Source organism: Anguilla rostrata, chromosome 2 (assembly GCF_018555375.3).
Source record: "Anguilla rostrata isolate EN2019 chromosome 2, ASM1855537v3, whole genome shotgun sequence".
Lineage (NCBI taxonomy): Eukaryota > Metazoa > Chordata > Actinopteri > Anguilliformes > Anguillidae > Anguilla > Anguilla rostrata.
This window is the reverse complement of record NC_057934.1, coordinates 35,081,644-35,098,431: the sequence shown is the minus strand read 5'-3', so window position 1 is coordinate 35,098,431 and position 16,788 is coordinate 35,081,644. Positions and strand designations below refer to the sequence as shown.

The 16,788-nt window shown below is 37.3% G+C and overlaps 1 protein-coding gene across 1 annotated transcript; it reads right to left on the bottom strand.

Annotated features, from left to right (window-relative positions):
* Positions 1-3,049: 3,049 nt before the first annotated feature.
* LOC135247864 (p53 apoptosis effector related to PMP-22-like) lies at positions 3,050-13,717 on the bottom strand. Its single transcript, XM_064321781.1, has 3 exons — positions 13,313-13,717; positions 7,984-8,124; positions 3,050-5,493 (listed from the first exon to the last, which is right to left on the bottom strand). The coding sequence occupies exons 1-3, from the start codon at positions 13,515-13,517 to the stop codon at positions 5,282-5,284; spliced, it is 558 nt and encodes a 185-aa protein (XP_064177851.1). The 5' UTR covers positions 13,518-13,717; the 3' UTR covers positions 3,050-5,281.
* Positions 13,718-16,788: the final 3,071 nt, after the last annotated feature.

Genomic DNA, 16,788 nt, shown 5'->3' with positions numbered 1-16,788 from the left:
TGAAAAAGCAGTCTTTAATCCTTGGTTATAGGACCCAGGGTCTTTGTTTGTTTGTTTGTTTGTTTTTGTTCAATGACTTAAAAATGTTACAAAACATATTTTAACTTCATTATGCTTAATTTTGGTAATCCTAATATGCCAGACAGGCATGTTTCCCTTATGAAACACCACACCAGAGCAAATCTACAATATACTACAAAAAGAAATAATACTTTAACAATCTCAAGCTACTGACAAAGGTGAGGCAGGGTTAAATGCAGTTGGTGTGAAAGCAGGGCAATTGTAGGTCTGATCCAGATTCTGCCCGTTGTACAATTAAAATTTAAAAACTTTTATATTCTCAGTTAATTTTTTATTGTAACTAGAATATGAGTACACTGCTGCCACCTACTGCACAGGTCTCATTATTAGAACTAGATTTAAAAAAACAATGTTGCTAAATAAAGCATTCAGACAAGTAGATAAGACTGAGATAGAGAAGACCAAGTATGCACTTTGGTCAGATCATCTTGCCATTATTGAAGGAACCATGAATTCTGCTCTGTACCACAAAATTGCTTAAGCTATACAAAAGTTAAATATCCCTTTAATCCTAAATGCTGAGTCTTATTCACAAAACCTAAAAGCTTTGTTTGTTCTTTCAACCATTCATAACTGGAATCTTGAAAAGCTGTGTTTCAGAGAACAAACATTAAATGTCCTTTTGCATGCAGACTTTGCATTTCCATAGCTTTTGGCAAAGGCAAAGGATGTGAACCACTCAATCTGAGGAACATGGAAAATGTTTTTATTCATTTAAAAACAAGCTTCAAGAATTTATCATGCTTCTAGAAATTTTAAAAAATCTGCTGAGAATAATTTAGGAATGTAAATACGCAGCCAAACATAACATTTTAACATATGTTATGGCTATTATACATACATTTTGAGCATGTCGAGCCCTCAATGATAGATAAGTATTTTTGTAAAATATCATTTTATGAATGATGCAGAACAAAATGAATGCTGGACATAGTTTCCTAATTTCACATAGTTGCACAGTAATGGGAGCATTCACAAACTGCATAAAAGATAAAGCAGAGGACGGCAACCCTGGAAAGCCTTTTGGTTTTTGTTTTCAGCAACCAGTTCAGGCCCAATGAACAAGGAAAGGACTTAATACAATTAACTGTTTAATAAACTGCTTGATTCAGCATTAAGTGCTGTGCATCAGCAAAACCCAGCAGACCTGGCTGTCAAGGAACTATGTCTGGGACCCCTGATGCAGAGTATTGCCTTATAGCCAAATAAGAGTTGGACACATAGGTCTCTGTTGCCACCTATTGGACAATAGTTGCCTCATACAGGCATGAATCAGATAAACATTCAGAAGGTAAGCTTAACCCCTCTGTTCAGCTTGCAGTAACAAACCCCTCATTTAAAAAAAAAAAGAAATCTGTATCAAAAAAACTTTTGTTGACAGTTTCAATGGAAATATACCATCCAATGACACAAATTAGACAACTGCTTAGTTTCAATTAACATTTTAAATGTTGATTCACAATTATTTTAAAGTGTTTGTCTTTATAAATAGATCAAGAGATTCAGCAAACAAAAAATGAATTTGTGCCTATTTGAAAGTTAAAGGAAAGGTTTTTATTGGGTCCTGACTACAGTCTTTCATCACAGTCACTGTTTGACTGAATATCAGATACTTTCCCCAAAAAATGTCTGAGTTATCAAATTATCTTTGAATAATACCAGAGTCACTGTGAAATCTGTGACTTCCACATATTATTTGAGACAGTATATTAATGAAGACTGCACCCTTCAAACTAATTCAATCAAAACCATTTTATCACAAAATGCATTGTATATATACATACATACATACAGACGGCTGACAAATTAAAGGAAAAACCTGAGTAAATGAGTGGCGAAACATAATGAATGCAGATGCACAGGCTTACTGCATGATACAGTTAAGCAATTAACATACTATCCCGCTCTGTGGGATGTATAAAAATGCTGAGCAGGCCAAGCTGATCTCGATTTTGGATCAAGATGGCAAGAGGAAAATATCTAAGTTCAGTTCATTTGAGAGTTCAGTGGTGCAAAAACCATATTCTCGACAAGTGGGCGAGTGCATGTGTGGCGTACACCAAGAGAACGGTACACACCTGAATGTTTGACCCCCACAGTGAGGGTAGCTCACTTATGCTGTGGGAGGCATTTTCCTGGCATGGTTTGGGTCCACTTGTCCCCTTGCAAATCAACAATCAGCAGTCACCAGATCTCAACACAATTAAACACCTATGGGAGATTTTGAACCGACATGTTGGACAGCGCTCTCTACCACGATCATCAAAACACCAAATGAAGGAATATCTTTTGGAAGAACGGTGTTCCATCCCTCCAATAAAATTCCAGAGACTTCTCTATGCCAAAGAGCGTTGAAGCTCTTTTGGTGGCTTTAATTTGTCACTCATCTATGTATATATATATATATATATATATGCCCTGAAATCGGGGGACTATACATAAAAAGTGCTGTTCTACATGGTGAAACCAAAATGTATAAAATACCATTTAATAAAAGCTAAGACTTTGCACTGTAACCATGTGTGAATTGTTTTATTACAAATATTACGTTATGGAGTACAGAACAAAATCAAGAAAAAATGTCTTTGTCTCAAACATTATGGAGCTCACTATATATATATATATATATATCTGCCTTTCATGTGATAAGGTCATTCTTTACACATGCTGTTTGATTGGTCCATTCAAAAAACATTTTTTTTTTGATTGCCCAATACTTACACAACAGCCTCCACATGACTGTTTGACTCACCATATTAGGTGGGTCCACACTCATCTACTCCTGTGTTCTAAAAAACATTCCACCCATCCTTTCTGGGGTGTGGACCTTTTAAAAAAATATACTGCATAGTATGTTGGAGGAAGCCTAAGGTAAACCTAGCTACCATCCTTCTGTTAATCCAGCTATTTAAATTCTGGGATTAGAGGAAGAGGACATAGAGGGCACATTAAGAAACAGTAAACGTAATGGGAATACCACATTTTATTTCATAAAAACGTTCACATCTAATGATTTAACTTCTCAAGTTCCAAAATTATTTAAAAAATAACAAAAATAACTACCCCTAATGAATGTATTCATTTCTTTGCAGTACCAAGTTATGATGTGTGATGTTAATTTTTGCAAGGAAGAATATGGGCTTAATTGTATATGAATATTTTGTCCCAACTGACACAACATTCAGCAATATTTACAAGAAATTCCCTCCATTTGAGACAGTATTGTCACCCATAGTGAGCAGCCAAAGCAATTCAATTATTCCTAATATCGACACCATTTACAGTTGCATACATAAAGAACCCCCATTATTACACTGGCATTCTAAATACATACTGACAAAGTTTATATTCTGTACCTATAGGGGAATACGGCTGGAAAAAATTATAATTAACATGTAATATTGCATGCAATACAAGGGCAATTTCATTTACAAGATAATACAAAAAGAACATTTATGTATTTGGTAAATGGATAGTAAGGCACAGTTATATGAGATGTTCTGCCTCAGTGCATGTTGTTGTCAATTTACACTAAATCACACCCTTTCAAGGCATATTCTGTGTCAGGCAGAACCTAATGTAATTTATGTAATCACCTCAAAATACTTTCAAACTTAAAATTTTAGTGTGTGCAAACAATAAAATAACACATGCAATGAAACAACTGTATGGCTGGGCTGCTTCCTGATACTTCAATTTCAATCAATCTGCTGTTTCTGTCTGTTATCATTATTTTATCAGGAATATAACAATTCATACCTGCACAAGAAACAAAAATCATTGCTTATTATTATGTCAAATTATCAACATGTTTAATATTTAAATGCAACCCCCAACCTGCCCCCCCCCCCCCCAAAAAAAAAAAAAAACTTTAAATGAACCAGTGTCACTAATATTCTACCAAACTACCAGATATGTAACCCTTGTGCTCATTTTGACATGTTCTGTGGCATTTGGGGACAACATTTAAAGCATTAATTTAAATTTTTATTAGAGCAAAAAACACTGCGATTTAGTCTTTTCAAGATACCCTTAAAACATTAAATGACAGAGGCTGGGTACAAATTCAGTCAAAATGCAACACTGTTTGGCCTTTAACCTTCAATAATACATCTGTGGAAATTCTTACTTTTAGTAGTGTGACCACACTGCTGACCAATTATTGTATTTTAACCACACTGTTTTGCACTTTGATTGAAGTAACCCCTTTAAATCACTGACTTAGGCCTAACTGCATTGACCATTAAAGGTAACAGCAGGGTTAAATCTACCACAACTCTCTTCACACTGTAACAATATAACAGTTTTATTCTCCAGTTCATACAGGCTGCACATATTTATGTCCAATTAGATTTTTGGGTTATGTTCTGACAGAACCAAAAAATCAGGCATGGTGAGCACTTTGTAATAAGCCATTTTAACTTATGTAGCAACAAAAACTTGCCGACTCTGTGGCTCTCCAGAAAAAGGGTTGCAGACCCCTTCCGTAAACCATGAATTGCCAATTAATTTTTGCTTTAGCTTGAACCTGTATGATATTGAGCCACAATAGCACTGCATGCATATAAAAATGGGTTTATATAAACAATAATGGGTGTCTAGCTCATTTTGTCTACTCACAGGAGGGGCCAATCTGATCTACAGAAGAATAATAATGAAACAAGGGGAAACGGACACTGGGTAATATATCTAGAGTTGGAAAATCCAGGATTCAGAAAGTAATGTCTTCCCGTGTATTTTTTATTCCAATCACATGGATTTGCGAATTAGTACAATTTTTCAGCAAGGAGGTATAACTAATTAGTGAAATCAGCTATGTGTGAGTTCATGATAGAAAGAAACACATGGTAGGACCTTTACTTGCTTACCCCTGTACCACCTTTGAACATATCACAAAAACTCTCTGGGCTAATACAGATGTGCCCTGGGACAGATTTAGGTAACTTACATTCACCAGACAGTGATGGGAGGGGAATGTGATGGGCTTTGTGAATGAAAAATGGGTGGCACTAAGTGTCACCAGCCCTTTATTGATTTGGATATTGGTTTGATCGGTTAATATAAGTCACATGGGTTTTTAAACAGTGTCTGCTGGCTTCACTCATCTCTGGGTACAGGAAGCCTCACTCCTGTCATTACCAAGCAGTGGATCCTGAGGCATCAGTGAGTGGGGGGGGGGGGGGGGGGCTGGCTCTGGCCTCTAGGCGGAGCTGTAGATGTACTTGGTCTTAGCTAACCCCGTGACCTCATCCTCGTACCGGGGCAGGCAACAGAAGAGGATTCCGCAGCCGATCATCAGGACTGTGGCTCCCCAGCCGAAGCCGTAGGCCCAGGTGTAGTAATACTGACCCTCGTAGATCAACTCGTTGAACTTGACAGGGTAGATAATCAGGGCGATGAACTGAAGGATCACTGCAAGTAAAAAGGAAATTCAGGAAATTTTGAGTGACCACGTAGATGGCGCACACACACACACAACAACTGCCATAGCAGGTACCCTCAGAGATAGGATTCTCAGACAAACACCTTAAACTGTTTATTTTAATATTTACTGATATTATAACTTTGGATAGCGTCATAGCATATTATATATCCTTACATCTACAAATTACATATTGAGGGCAAGCTAACCACTTTATTGGCCATTAATAGCTAAATCAGTGTCTGATTATCAGTAACTATCTTAGTTATATAGTTATATTAGCTAGATGTATGCGTACAGAGTATATTTTTTAACACACTCTTAACACACTTAACATAGGTAGTATGTTAAGTATGTTAAGTATTTATTTTATGATCTGATTATGCGGCTGGTTTTTAGCTTTGATTTAGGGGATCTTTTCTGGAACTAACTGCAAAGATATTTTCACCATAAAACTGATTTTTACATTTTAAATATCAACCTGTGTACCAATTTACTGATACTGATGCTATGTTAATGCAACTAAAGAAGCCATATCCCAAAGCACTGACTGCCCTGTTTATCTGGCCCTTTAACATGGGCCTGTCTGCATTTAATACATATTTAATATAACACCAACACAACCAGATTGTGTGGGTGTGACATTACCATCAACATCAATAAGCCTGGAAAAATTATTGTATTGTATTCAAAGTATGATTAATGTGTTAGATTTAATGCACATAAAAGTAAGTATGATATACTTCCCCGCATGGGGCCATCTGTAATGTCATTTAAATGAACCAGTGACATTATGACCAACAGTAATGCACTAACGATTTTATCCATGCTCTGGATAACACCCCGACACCCTGTCTTTTCACTTTACTGTCATGAGGAATTACACATCCATATAAGTGACAGCTTGAGAAACCTGCAGGGTGTAAGGAACATGCAACTTTCAGGCACATTTCAGATGACCAGAGTTGTACTCGGGCTTTAAAATCCCCTGGACAATGGGCAACGACGCTCAGGAAGTGCACCATTGAAGTCAAACCAAGTGTAGCTAAACACTTAAACTTGCTTAGGATAAAGACTTACTAACTTTATTCAGAAAAAAAAAAAAATTCTAAATGAAATTATATTTACAAGTAAAAAGATGGACTTGTTGTTGAATGTTTGCTATTTTCTACCTAGACAAGGGCATAGGTGACCATTTAGAGGCAGGCATTATTATGATCATTGAGGAACCTTGGTAATTTGTTTTGTCAGCATTTGTTTGTATGGTTGTAATACACTCAATGACTACTCAGAACAGTCAGCCATTGCTCACACATGATAGCATATGACAGAATGGGAGGGAGCGATAAAGACTGATGAGCCTCATGCTTTTTCTCACAGAGGCTTTGTAAATGTCGGGTGACACCCTTGTGCCATGCCTGGCGGCAAGGGTGCCGTAAAGGGAGGAGGCCGTGGGTGGGCAGTGACAGATCTAAAAAGAACGTGCGCTGTCAGAACTTATGCAGGCAGTCAGGGTGGAGTTTGAAGCAATGTGTTCTTCCAATTCCCATGAAAATGCAAATCCACTGCTGCCTCTGCTTAAAAGAACCTGCTGTATTAACATCGCATTTAAGAGAAGGAAAAACGTGTTAAAGCGTGAACCCTCAGATACAGCTGTTTTAATTCACAACGTAACTGTTCACAACAAAAACTATAAGCTTTGCTTCACGCCATTGTGTCATTTATCAACAGCTAGCAGGAGCCCAATTCATTTCTAGCCCAATGCAGTCCTCTCTCGCTGCTCGCACGTCACTCCCACACAGTGATGACTCATTCTTGGCTGTGCAAGGGAAGAGCCATGAGATCTTTCTTCCTCCATGTAAAAGGTAGAGAAAGGGTGAATTGTGATCCGGCTTTTATATTTGGTGTGTTGTATCAAATGTTCATTTTTTCTATTTTTAATTATGTATTGAAATCGTCACACCCCTAGTGATTACACAATTAACTCGCCTCACCTGGTTGCTTGGGTCTGAATGTGTTAATCATTTTAAGCTTAAAACAAAAAACAGCATGCCCCGCTGCTCTCCTGGGGCAGCACTGGTAACCCCTACATTACACTACATGAGCTTTGTACTGTGGGCCAAATTAACCAAATATTTCAAAAACGTTCCAAAAACTAATTGTTGGTTTCAGAGAACAACTGCAGCAGCCAAGTAAACCAGAAACATTTCCCCATTTATACAGCTGTGTATTTCTACGGAAGCAATCCAGATTAAGCACCTCACTCAAGGGTACAATGGCAGTGACTCAGCTGGGAATCAAACACGCCCAGTTACCTAACCCTTGCACTACTCTGCCACCCAACACTGCAGTGATTGGCTGAACAACCTTAACTTCAGAGGAATGAAATTTTCACTCCCATGCAAGAGGCATAGAATTTGGTATGTTACCAAACATATCAAATTCAAAGACGAGAGTGAAGATGATTGTGATAATATTACCGGCAATGAAGAGAAGGGCCCCAACGACTGGCAGGAGGGAGAAGTTCAGGCTACAACAGAGGGCCAGGCAGGAGATGATGAAGGCAATGATGAGGATGATGAGGCCCAGGATCATGAGAGCTGCCACTGCTTGTGCCCAGGCTGAAACACACACACACACACACACAGATTAACAGACCGAGTAAGAGCTACTTTACTTTGGACTCTTTCATGCTGGAAACATGACAGTAATATGAAACATCACTATTTATGTGTAAAAAAAATGTGCATTAACGAGCACACTGTTTCAGCTTCTGTTCTGAGTGGCCATTAGCTCTCCTCTGATGGACAGTGCCAAACCATTAACTGTAATAACCCCCTCATTCTTGGGAGAACTTACATATGAATGGCCAAATCTGTCCAGCATAAATAGGACAACAGAAGAAATTGCCAACCAGAATCACAATCAGAAGCCTGAGAAGGTGACACTGTAGCTTTGAATTCATTATATGCTTAATGTATTCTGAAACGGAACCAAGCTGACTAATTATTCTCGTTAGAGAGCAGTCCAGACATGCTTATTGCTAATTTCCTGGGGAAACCTGATCTCCCTGCTGCGTTCCAACACTCGTTTGAAGAGTTATAAAGTGATGGTACATGTTCAAGGCTGCTCAGCTCTGATTTGGAAGATTAGTTTATAAGATCTTGTGTTATGTACTGAAATGTAAGAAACTGTGCTGTGTACAGTTGTGTTTAGTGTAGCCAGCTGCAGGATTGACACCCCCTGATTGAAGTATGGTTAAAGAATATTAGCAAACTAATAATTTAATCAAAGAGTATCAGTAGCCATCCACCTTGTTAAATTGATAACCAGTGAAAACTAGGTAAAATGTACTCCAGAATATTTTTTTTGCTGTAATCCAGAACCATGTATTGAGGCCTTATGCACACAAATTCATGTTTAACTCAAATGCTCTGCCTTATTTTCAGTCTTGTCCATTGACAGACATGGGGCTGGTTTAAAGCAAAACTATCCTTAAATTACACTTACGAATGAGCCTAGGTGTATTTTTATTTTCACAAGCACAATTAGCCCATTTCAGCTATTGCCGAAGTGACCTCACCAGATTGTTTTTCAGAAAAACAAACACCTACATTTAGCTGTCAGTCAAAGTTACCGACAAATGTTGACTGAATTCAGGCCATTGTCGCTGTACTGCATTGAAATTTCCAGTGAAAACTGGCACGTTGTAACCAGTCCTGTACCTCATGTGAAAAAACCACTCCTGATTTACTGGTGATACCAACCGCACTTCAAGTCAAAACAGAAACGAATCCCAAAGGCAAACAACAAACATGGGGAGGGACATACAAATGCTTGCAATCACTATTTCCATAAGAACTACGGCTACCATTTTTCTCTGAGCACACAACAAAGACCTCCGTCAGCTCTCTGGCACACCTTAAATAATACACCACTGCAGATGGTATTCAGCAGTAATCCACACCCTGGCCTAAGGCATCTCGTCAAGCAGACACCTGATGCAGAGACAGACAAGCTCTCACAGGCTGAGCGTGTGTAGGGAAAACTGTGGAACCAGTATGACGGTATAACCAAGCAGAGACAAGGCAACAAAAACTAAATTAAACATTACCTTGTCAACGTATTCCAACCCACACAGAATGGTGACAATCATAACATCTCATGTAGACACTCATATGGGGTTATTAAATATTTGTGAAATGTCAGTGTAACTAACTAGAAACTAGCAGCTTTAGATTGTACAATTCAGATAACAGCTAAGGATTAGCAGGTTTGAAAACTGAGAGAGAGCTCTGGGCTGGAATCTTATTTTGCACACTGCTGTCGTTCATTTGGTAAAGATACAGTTCAGTTAATATCTGGTTGTGTGAATGAACAAACATGCAAATGTTAAATATACATACAAGTCACATGGGATTAGTGCAAAATACTTAGTGTAATGTAGTATGAAGGCACAGTACTGATGGACCAGCTGTACTGTAAAGCTGTACATTCCCATTCCTCTTGAGCTAGGCACATACGATAAGACCCGCAGTCTGACATTCACCAGACGTTAGGCCTCAAAGGGAACTTCTGACGTTTCTAACATCTCACTCCCAATGAAAGAAGCATCTCATGAAAAGTAAACAGATGTTTTTTTATCCCCGACAGGATCACCTCCCGTAAATCATTTTTCCAGTTTAAAATTCACTAGTCATAACAGAGAGCTGAAGAAGTACTTGAGCTCTAGATTCTTAAGACACAAAAGTCTTAAGCCTAATAGTAAACGAAGGACTGAACCCTTTTATTGTGGGATGGTTTTTGTTACTTTCATTCACCAAATTAGTGAGTCATTCAAATATTCAGTGGGTAAAATAAGTATTCAGCCCTCTTGGACTATTTCATATTTAATTTTGAGTACTTTGCCCACTGCAATCGAATCATGATGCCTTTCCATATAAGAAGTGACTATAGGATGCCTTGAGACACTCTTTCACAAGAAGGATCTGTGTATTTTCAGGTCTGTTGTGTAGACTAACTTGATTTACTTAAGTGCAAGTTAAGTAAATTTGCACTGAATATAATTTAAGTGCAACTTACATTATATTGATGTTATATTGTTGTATTTTATGATATAAGACTGATATAAGACAACTAATTTCTTGGGCTCAGTAGTAAACCTGTTTAGGTAAACAATAATTTAAATAATATAATTATGAATCTAAACTTGAAAACTAACAACCTTTAATCCTCTCACTAATATATTCTGAACAAAAGTATGTAGTAAAATATGAATTGTAATATTTAAAATTCAAATCATTCAAAGGGACAATGAAAGAAATAAGTATGTCTGAACCAAACGCATCAACCTGTTGTTCTGAACAGAATATTCCTGAGCTTCTAACACAAAGTCATGGAGTCTGGCTGCTTTGGTGCAATTTATTAAATCCAGGACTACTAAAAGATTCATCTTAAAATATTAAAATTATAACTGGAATTAAAAGCAGACTGGATGGTACATTAAAAATGGACCTTAAACAACACATTAAAAGAATATAGAGAGTAACATAATTGTATAAGTGCAATAGGATCACATTACATGTCTAAAATTCGGTTCTAATATGGAAACTGTAGCCACCTCTAAATAAATCCAGATCTTGTATATTAATATAATTACTTAGGTCAAGTCTAAGTTAAATAGGTCAAGTCTAAGTTAAATAGGTCAAGTCTAAGTTAAATAGACGTGTACAACACAAGCACCTACATGTGATTAGGGTTTCAAATAATGATTACAGTGAGGGTTTCGTGGTGCAGTCTGCCTACACCCTGGTTTAATTATACACTGTGCCAGACCTATGTGAATTGACAACTTTGTTGTCCTCAATCATTTACTGTCCCTCATGGAAAAACATGCTAGTGCCACTGGACAGTTTCCAGATGCTAACACTTCACTTCCATTTTCTCTCTAACTAGTACTTTCTTTCTCTCTTATCCGTAACACATACTTTGATCAAGCGGCAACAGTTTTAGAATTGGGTGGGAAGCAAGTTAAAGACCAACATTTGTATTTTATTTTGCAAGTAAAATTAAGAAACACAGTTTGCAGCTAGTTTTGATTCAGTGGGAAAATATTGATCCACATCAACACAAAATTACAGCTATACTAAAACCTACAGACAGTTTATCTCTGTTCAAAGTTCTTTAGTTGACTTTACTTAAACTCCTCTCTCAGGCTGTATTAAGGTGGGAAAAGGAGGCATGACACATTGTCACACCTAGACAACAGCTCAACAGCGACACAACTTTGAGTCATTTTTTTTTCTGGAGAGATAGCAATTATGGCATTTACTCCACTGTTCTGAAAATCTGAATCTGCAGTTACTTTGTATAGATTGTAATCTTATTGATGACACATCTGAACACAGGCACTGGTGAACTCATCAGTTTGATAAGAGTTCAAACTTGCCCTCTGCAACAGCTCATCCAACTTCTTTGGAACAGCTCATTTACAACAAATTCCAGATATGGATTTCATCTTAGCTGCATTTTGACAATGAAGGAGAAAAAAACAAACAAACAGACGTTTTCCCACACAGCTTTTTTTCTCATATCACCTTTCATTTTATTTCTGTATTTCTGACTTGCTACAGAGCACTGCAGGACATCTAATCTTAGCACTGAGCAAATTCACAATTTCATGAGGAATCCACGAGTGGCTTTACACACAGATATTAAAAGGCCGAAAACATTCTATGTCTGCTTCACCCATAGGAAAGGCACAAGGGGCCACTAACCCCTGATGTGAGAAAAGACATAATGGCATGTCAGTGCATGACACACATGTGTTGCTCCCTTCAAATACACTTTATGCAGAGCACATGAATACTTGACATTCACACACTCAGATAATAGATCTGGAGTTGGAAAGACCAGAAAAGGCATTAAAGACAGTTCACTTACTGGAATTTAAAAAAAAAATTTTTTAGTGTATGTTATCAATTGTTCCAGTTCTATGTGCGATGAAATATAATTTAGATAATTACAGAAGTTTCTGTTGGCCTGCAGCTAACAGTAGTAATCCTAATTAATATTAGCCTTATGTGGTAAAATGAAATTGCACAGAAGGATTGAAAGCATACAATGACTAGAAAACTCAACTCTTATTATGCCATTGAGAACAGGCCAGGGGGCCTAGCATTTTTCATGCTGAAAACTAACTATGCCCTCCTTCATTTTAGATTAGATTTAAGCACTGTAACAACATTATGTATACTAATACCAATTGTGGTCAACTCCTGTTAATATCAGGGTAGTCTTGACTGACACATTTTCACCCTTTATTTTACATATAGGTGTTAAAGCATTTAAATTTCCAATAGAATATTAGTGTAAATAATGCCAAAATGTGTGCGTGCGTGGGAATTTTAGTTTACTGAATTAACTTAGTTTACCGAAGAGGCAATAGAATTCAAAGGTACACTAAACACATGCATAACATAGCCTATGTGAATGTGTGTAATTCATTTGGACTTATTTATTATTATTCTTTACAACCATAGGTTGCACTTCTCAATCAGAGACATAACGATACTTAAAAAGAAAAGAAAAGAAAAGAAAAGAAAAAACATTGCCATAGACAGTATTTTGTACTTTGGCCTCTCTTAAAATCCGATCGTTCGTCCTTCCGCACACTTTGTTTGTGTTTCACTGAATAAGATCAAACATTAATATATTATTATTATTATTGGTAGGTTTGCCTAATTTTGTTAATCCTACCACTGCCATCGCAATTACTATGATAGCAGCAATTATTTTATTTATACTTACAATTCTCCATAAGAGACTTGCAGTCCCAGTTGTCATTTCGGCCTCGGCATTGTTTCCACATGTTTGCGTAATGAGACTTGGCGTCCTCATCTTCCACCCATCCAGAACCAGCGGCGATAGCAATAATAAGAAATATGATAGCAAAAAGTAGCAGCAGGGGTAAAACCCACCTGCACCTCGGATAGGCAATTCCACAGCGAAACATAATCGTTACACAAACACAAACTCTTTATCTGGAACTTTCGCCTGGTAGAGACCGTCTGACCCGTTAAAAACTGGAAAGTTATAACAACTTGATGGTGGACGCCCCGCCCGAAGTGAAAGCGTGAAACATAACAAAACTATTCAGAAACCTGTAGTTCAGAGGGTTGGGCTCAGTGGGCTTGGTCGGGTGCTATACTGTGTCGGAAACAGCTAAGCCTGTCTTTGCCCAGCCCATGGGTTCAGGTTACTCACTGTGTAATGTAACCCTTTGACTGCCAATTTTTCCTGAATAGAAGACATGTTCGTGCGGTAGCCCAGAAATAGGAAATGTGTTATTTCGCTTTTTGTTTAAAGTAGGTTATAAGATGGGTATCAAAGCTCACATAACCTTCTCAGAAAGAATATAATTTTGAATTATGAAAAAGAAAATAAATCATAATGATTTATAATCATAAAACAAAATGTTGTTGTATATGATTCTTAAAATCACTTAAAATCTTAAAATCACCCTGCAGCATGGTGTCTTTCAAACAAATGAATACTTGATACACTATGTGACCAAAATGTATCTGGACACCTCTAGGTCTGGGGCTTTTTTTCATGGTTAGGCCTAGTCCCCGTCCAGTGTTACAATCAACCAACAATATTTGGCTCTTAGCTCATATTTAGGAAACACTGGGTAGCATTGCTTAGGAATACAGCTTGTTTGATTTGTATGAGGTTAGTTGGCCTATATTGTTTGCAGTACAGTAACTTGCCGCAATTTTGATATCAATACTTTTACTGGCAGGCAGTGATTTGCCCGTTTGAATGAATGACTTATAGACCGTGCTTTGTATGTGTGAGTAACTTGCCATTTTTGTACGTCAAAAATGTATTTTTCATCAGATATCTTTTTGCACTCTATTTATAATGAGTAAGATATAATAGTAATTCATTTATAAATGTAGACTATGGCAGACATGCATACACATAAATGCATGCAAACAGGCAGCCTACATTCTGAAAGAAACATATAGGAGGATCCGTGGAGGACCTATAGGGCTAGCAAACATTAATTTAGAAAGGAGGTGTTGTCAGGTAGCTACAGTAACATAGTTAAAAGAGCAGTCATCAGTACAGGGGCAGCGGTGGATGTGAACCGTTTTTGAGAAACTTGACATACCTGGCGTGAAATAATTATCTTGCAGCAGGTTCTATAACGTTACCTACCGGACCAAATTGCAACACAGATGTTAAAGATCAATTTCGGAGATGTCTGTATGTGTACTAACATTTTCCTTTACCATGAATAACTTAATGTTCACCAAAATTAGTGAGGTCATCCAACCACACTGAAGGGGTATATACATACTTTATCACCACAAAAAAAAGTCACTGTGAAATGTTTTAGATGTTAATTGTTTATTATTTATTCATACGTTTTACATACATTTAGGTGTCTGAAAAACATTACAGCTGCTAGCATTCTATAGCCATTTCAGAAGCGAAATGGCACAAAAAGGCAGCTTGCTATCTTATTCAAAATAACCACAGAAGGGATTTTGTATTGCTGAAATGAAATGTTATTCAAATTGTAGCCAACCCGTCTTGACATCATCCGGATTGTTCAATTCCAATTTGACCAATTTGAGCTATGCCAGGAAAGAGGGCCTATAAAATGTTTTCCGACATGGCTAGACAGCTAAACCTCAATCGAACAACAATATTTTTATATGTATATATTTGCCAACATCTTGTCTACATGATGACATAAAGCATTTTAGTTTTACGAAATCTTTTTAAATTTTTTTTTTTTTTTTTAATTACGATGAAAAGAAGACACGATTCCGAATCCCCAGCGGCTAGAATAGTAGGCCTATGCCACAACCACCTAACTTGCTGCTAGTGTACATGTTTTCTGGTGGATATGTCAATGGAAATCTAGATCTATGCCACAGCCAGCTAACCTGCCTGTGTAGCTCCATGTTTTCTGGTGGCTAAATCACCGGTTAAACTAGTTTGAACAATAATACTTTTTCATGTGGATCTTGTCTACTGTGTGGTATGAAGCATTTTAGTTTAACGAATGGTTGTTTATTTTATTACAGTGAAAAGTGGTCGTGAGCCTCGTCGATTCAAGTCCCCAACTGCAATGGAATTCTGAAGCCATGGAGCGGCTACGTCTAAAACTGAGACCCTTTGGCACATATAGCATTTTGAGAGTATGTATTTTATTAAATGTTTCACCCCATAACAATATACCAAAGCAAATGCGTACACTACATTGGGATGGCAGCTGGCAGGTATGCCATCCTGCTAAGTTATTGCTTTTTTCAGTACCTTCTGACCCCATTTCAGCAGACAGAATTCACAAACAACTTCACATGTCCACACAATAAAGCCCCAAACTTGGAGGATTTAGGTTTTTTTTCATTCTTCTTCTTCTTCTTTTTCCTGCCTGATTACATCATCATAAATGCTCCAGGCCCACGAAGAACATGTCTCCCCATTGGACATTTCGGTACATCAGCTAATAAAAACATTGGATAAACACACAAAATGGACATTACACTGGCTTGCTGGCTAACTAAAAATAAAACATTTAAACTATTGCTTTTGCATCTGTAGGCTACAATCTTTGCGGGAAACTCATTTATATAGATGGAATCCAAATAAAATACACCTACACTTTAGACAGTTCCGCTTTCCGCATTTTTTCATTGAGTTTAACGTTAGCTACCTAGCAAACGACACGACAGACCGAGTGTATAACATTAGTACCAACACATTTGAAATTAAGCAGCAACATCTGTGTTAGCCTACAATTTGGTCCGGTAGATATCGTTACCAGTCATGTAGAAACTGCGGCAAGATAATGACTTCCTCACGCCAGGTAGCCTATATCGATTTCCTTTAAGTCGAAATGGTAATTGCTACAGTTAGAGGGAAGTGCATTGCCTATGCGACTTTTAGGGTGGGGTTATCTTTTGTTGTCGTCAACAGCATTAACCAATATTTAGTGGTATTCATAGTACAGTAAAACAAGTAAAATGTCAAAAAAAACCCCAAAAAAACTTATTAAACACGCTGTATTCCAAAGCAATGTTCCCTAAATTGTTTCCATTAACTTGGCCCTGTGTTTTTTAATCTTACCAACTGAAGACAATGTCATCATTCAAACTTTGTATCATATAAATGTGTCAAATAACAAAAATTTCCTCATGCAAGACATTTAAATGAATGTATGATATGCAATGCTTCACTATCCCCATAGGGACATTACCCTAGCA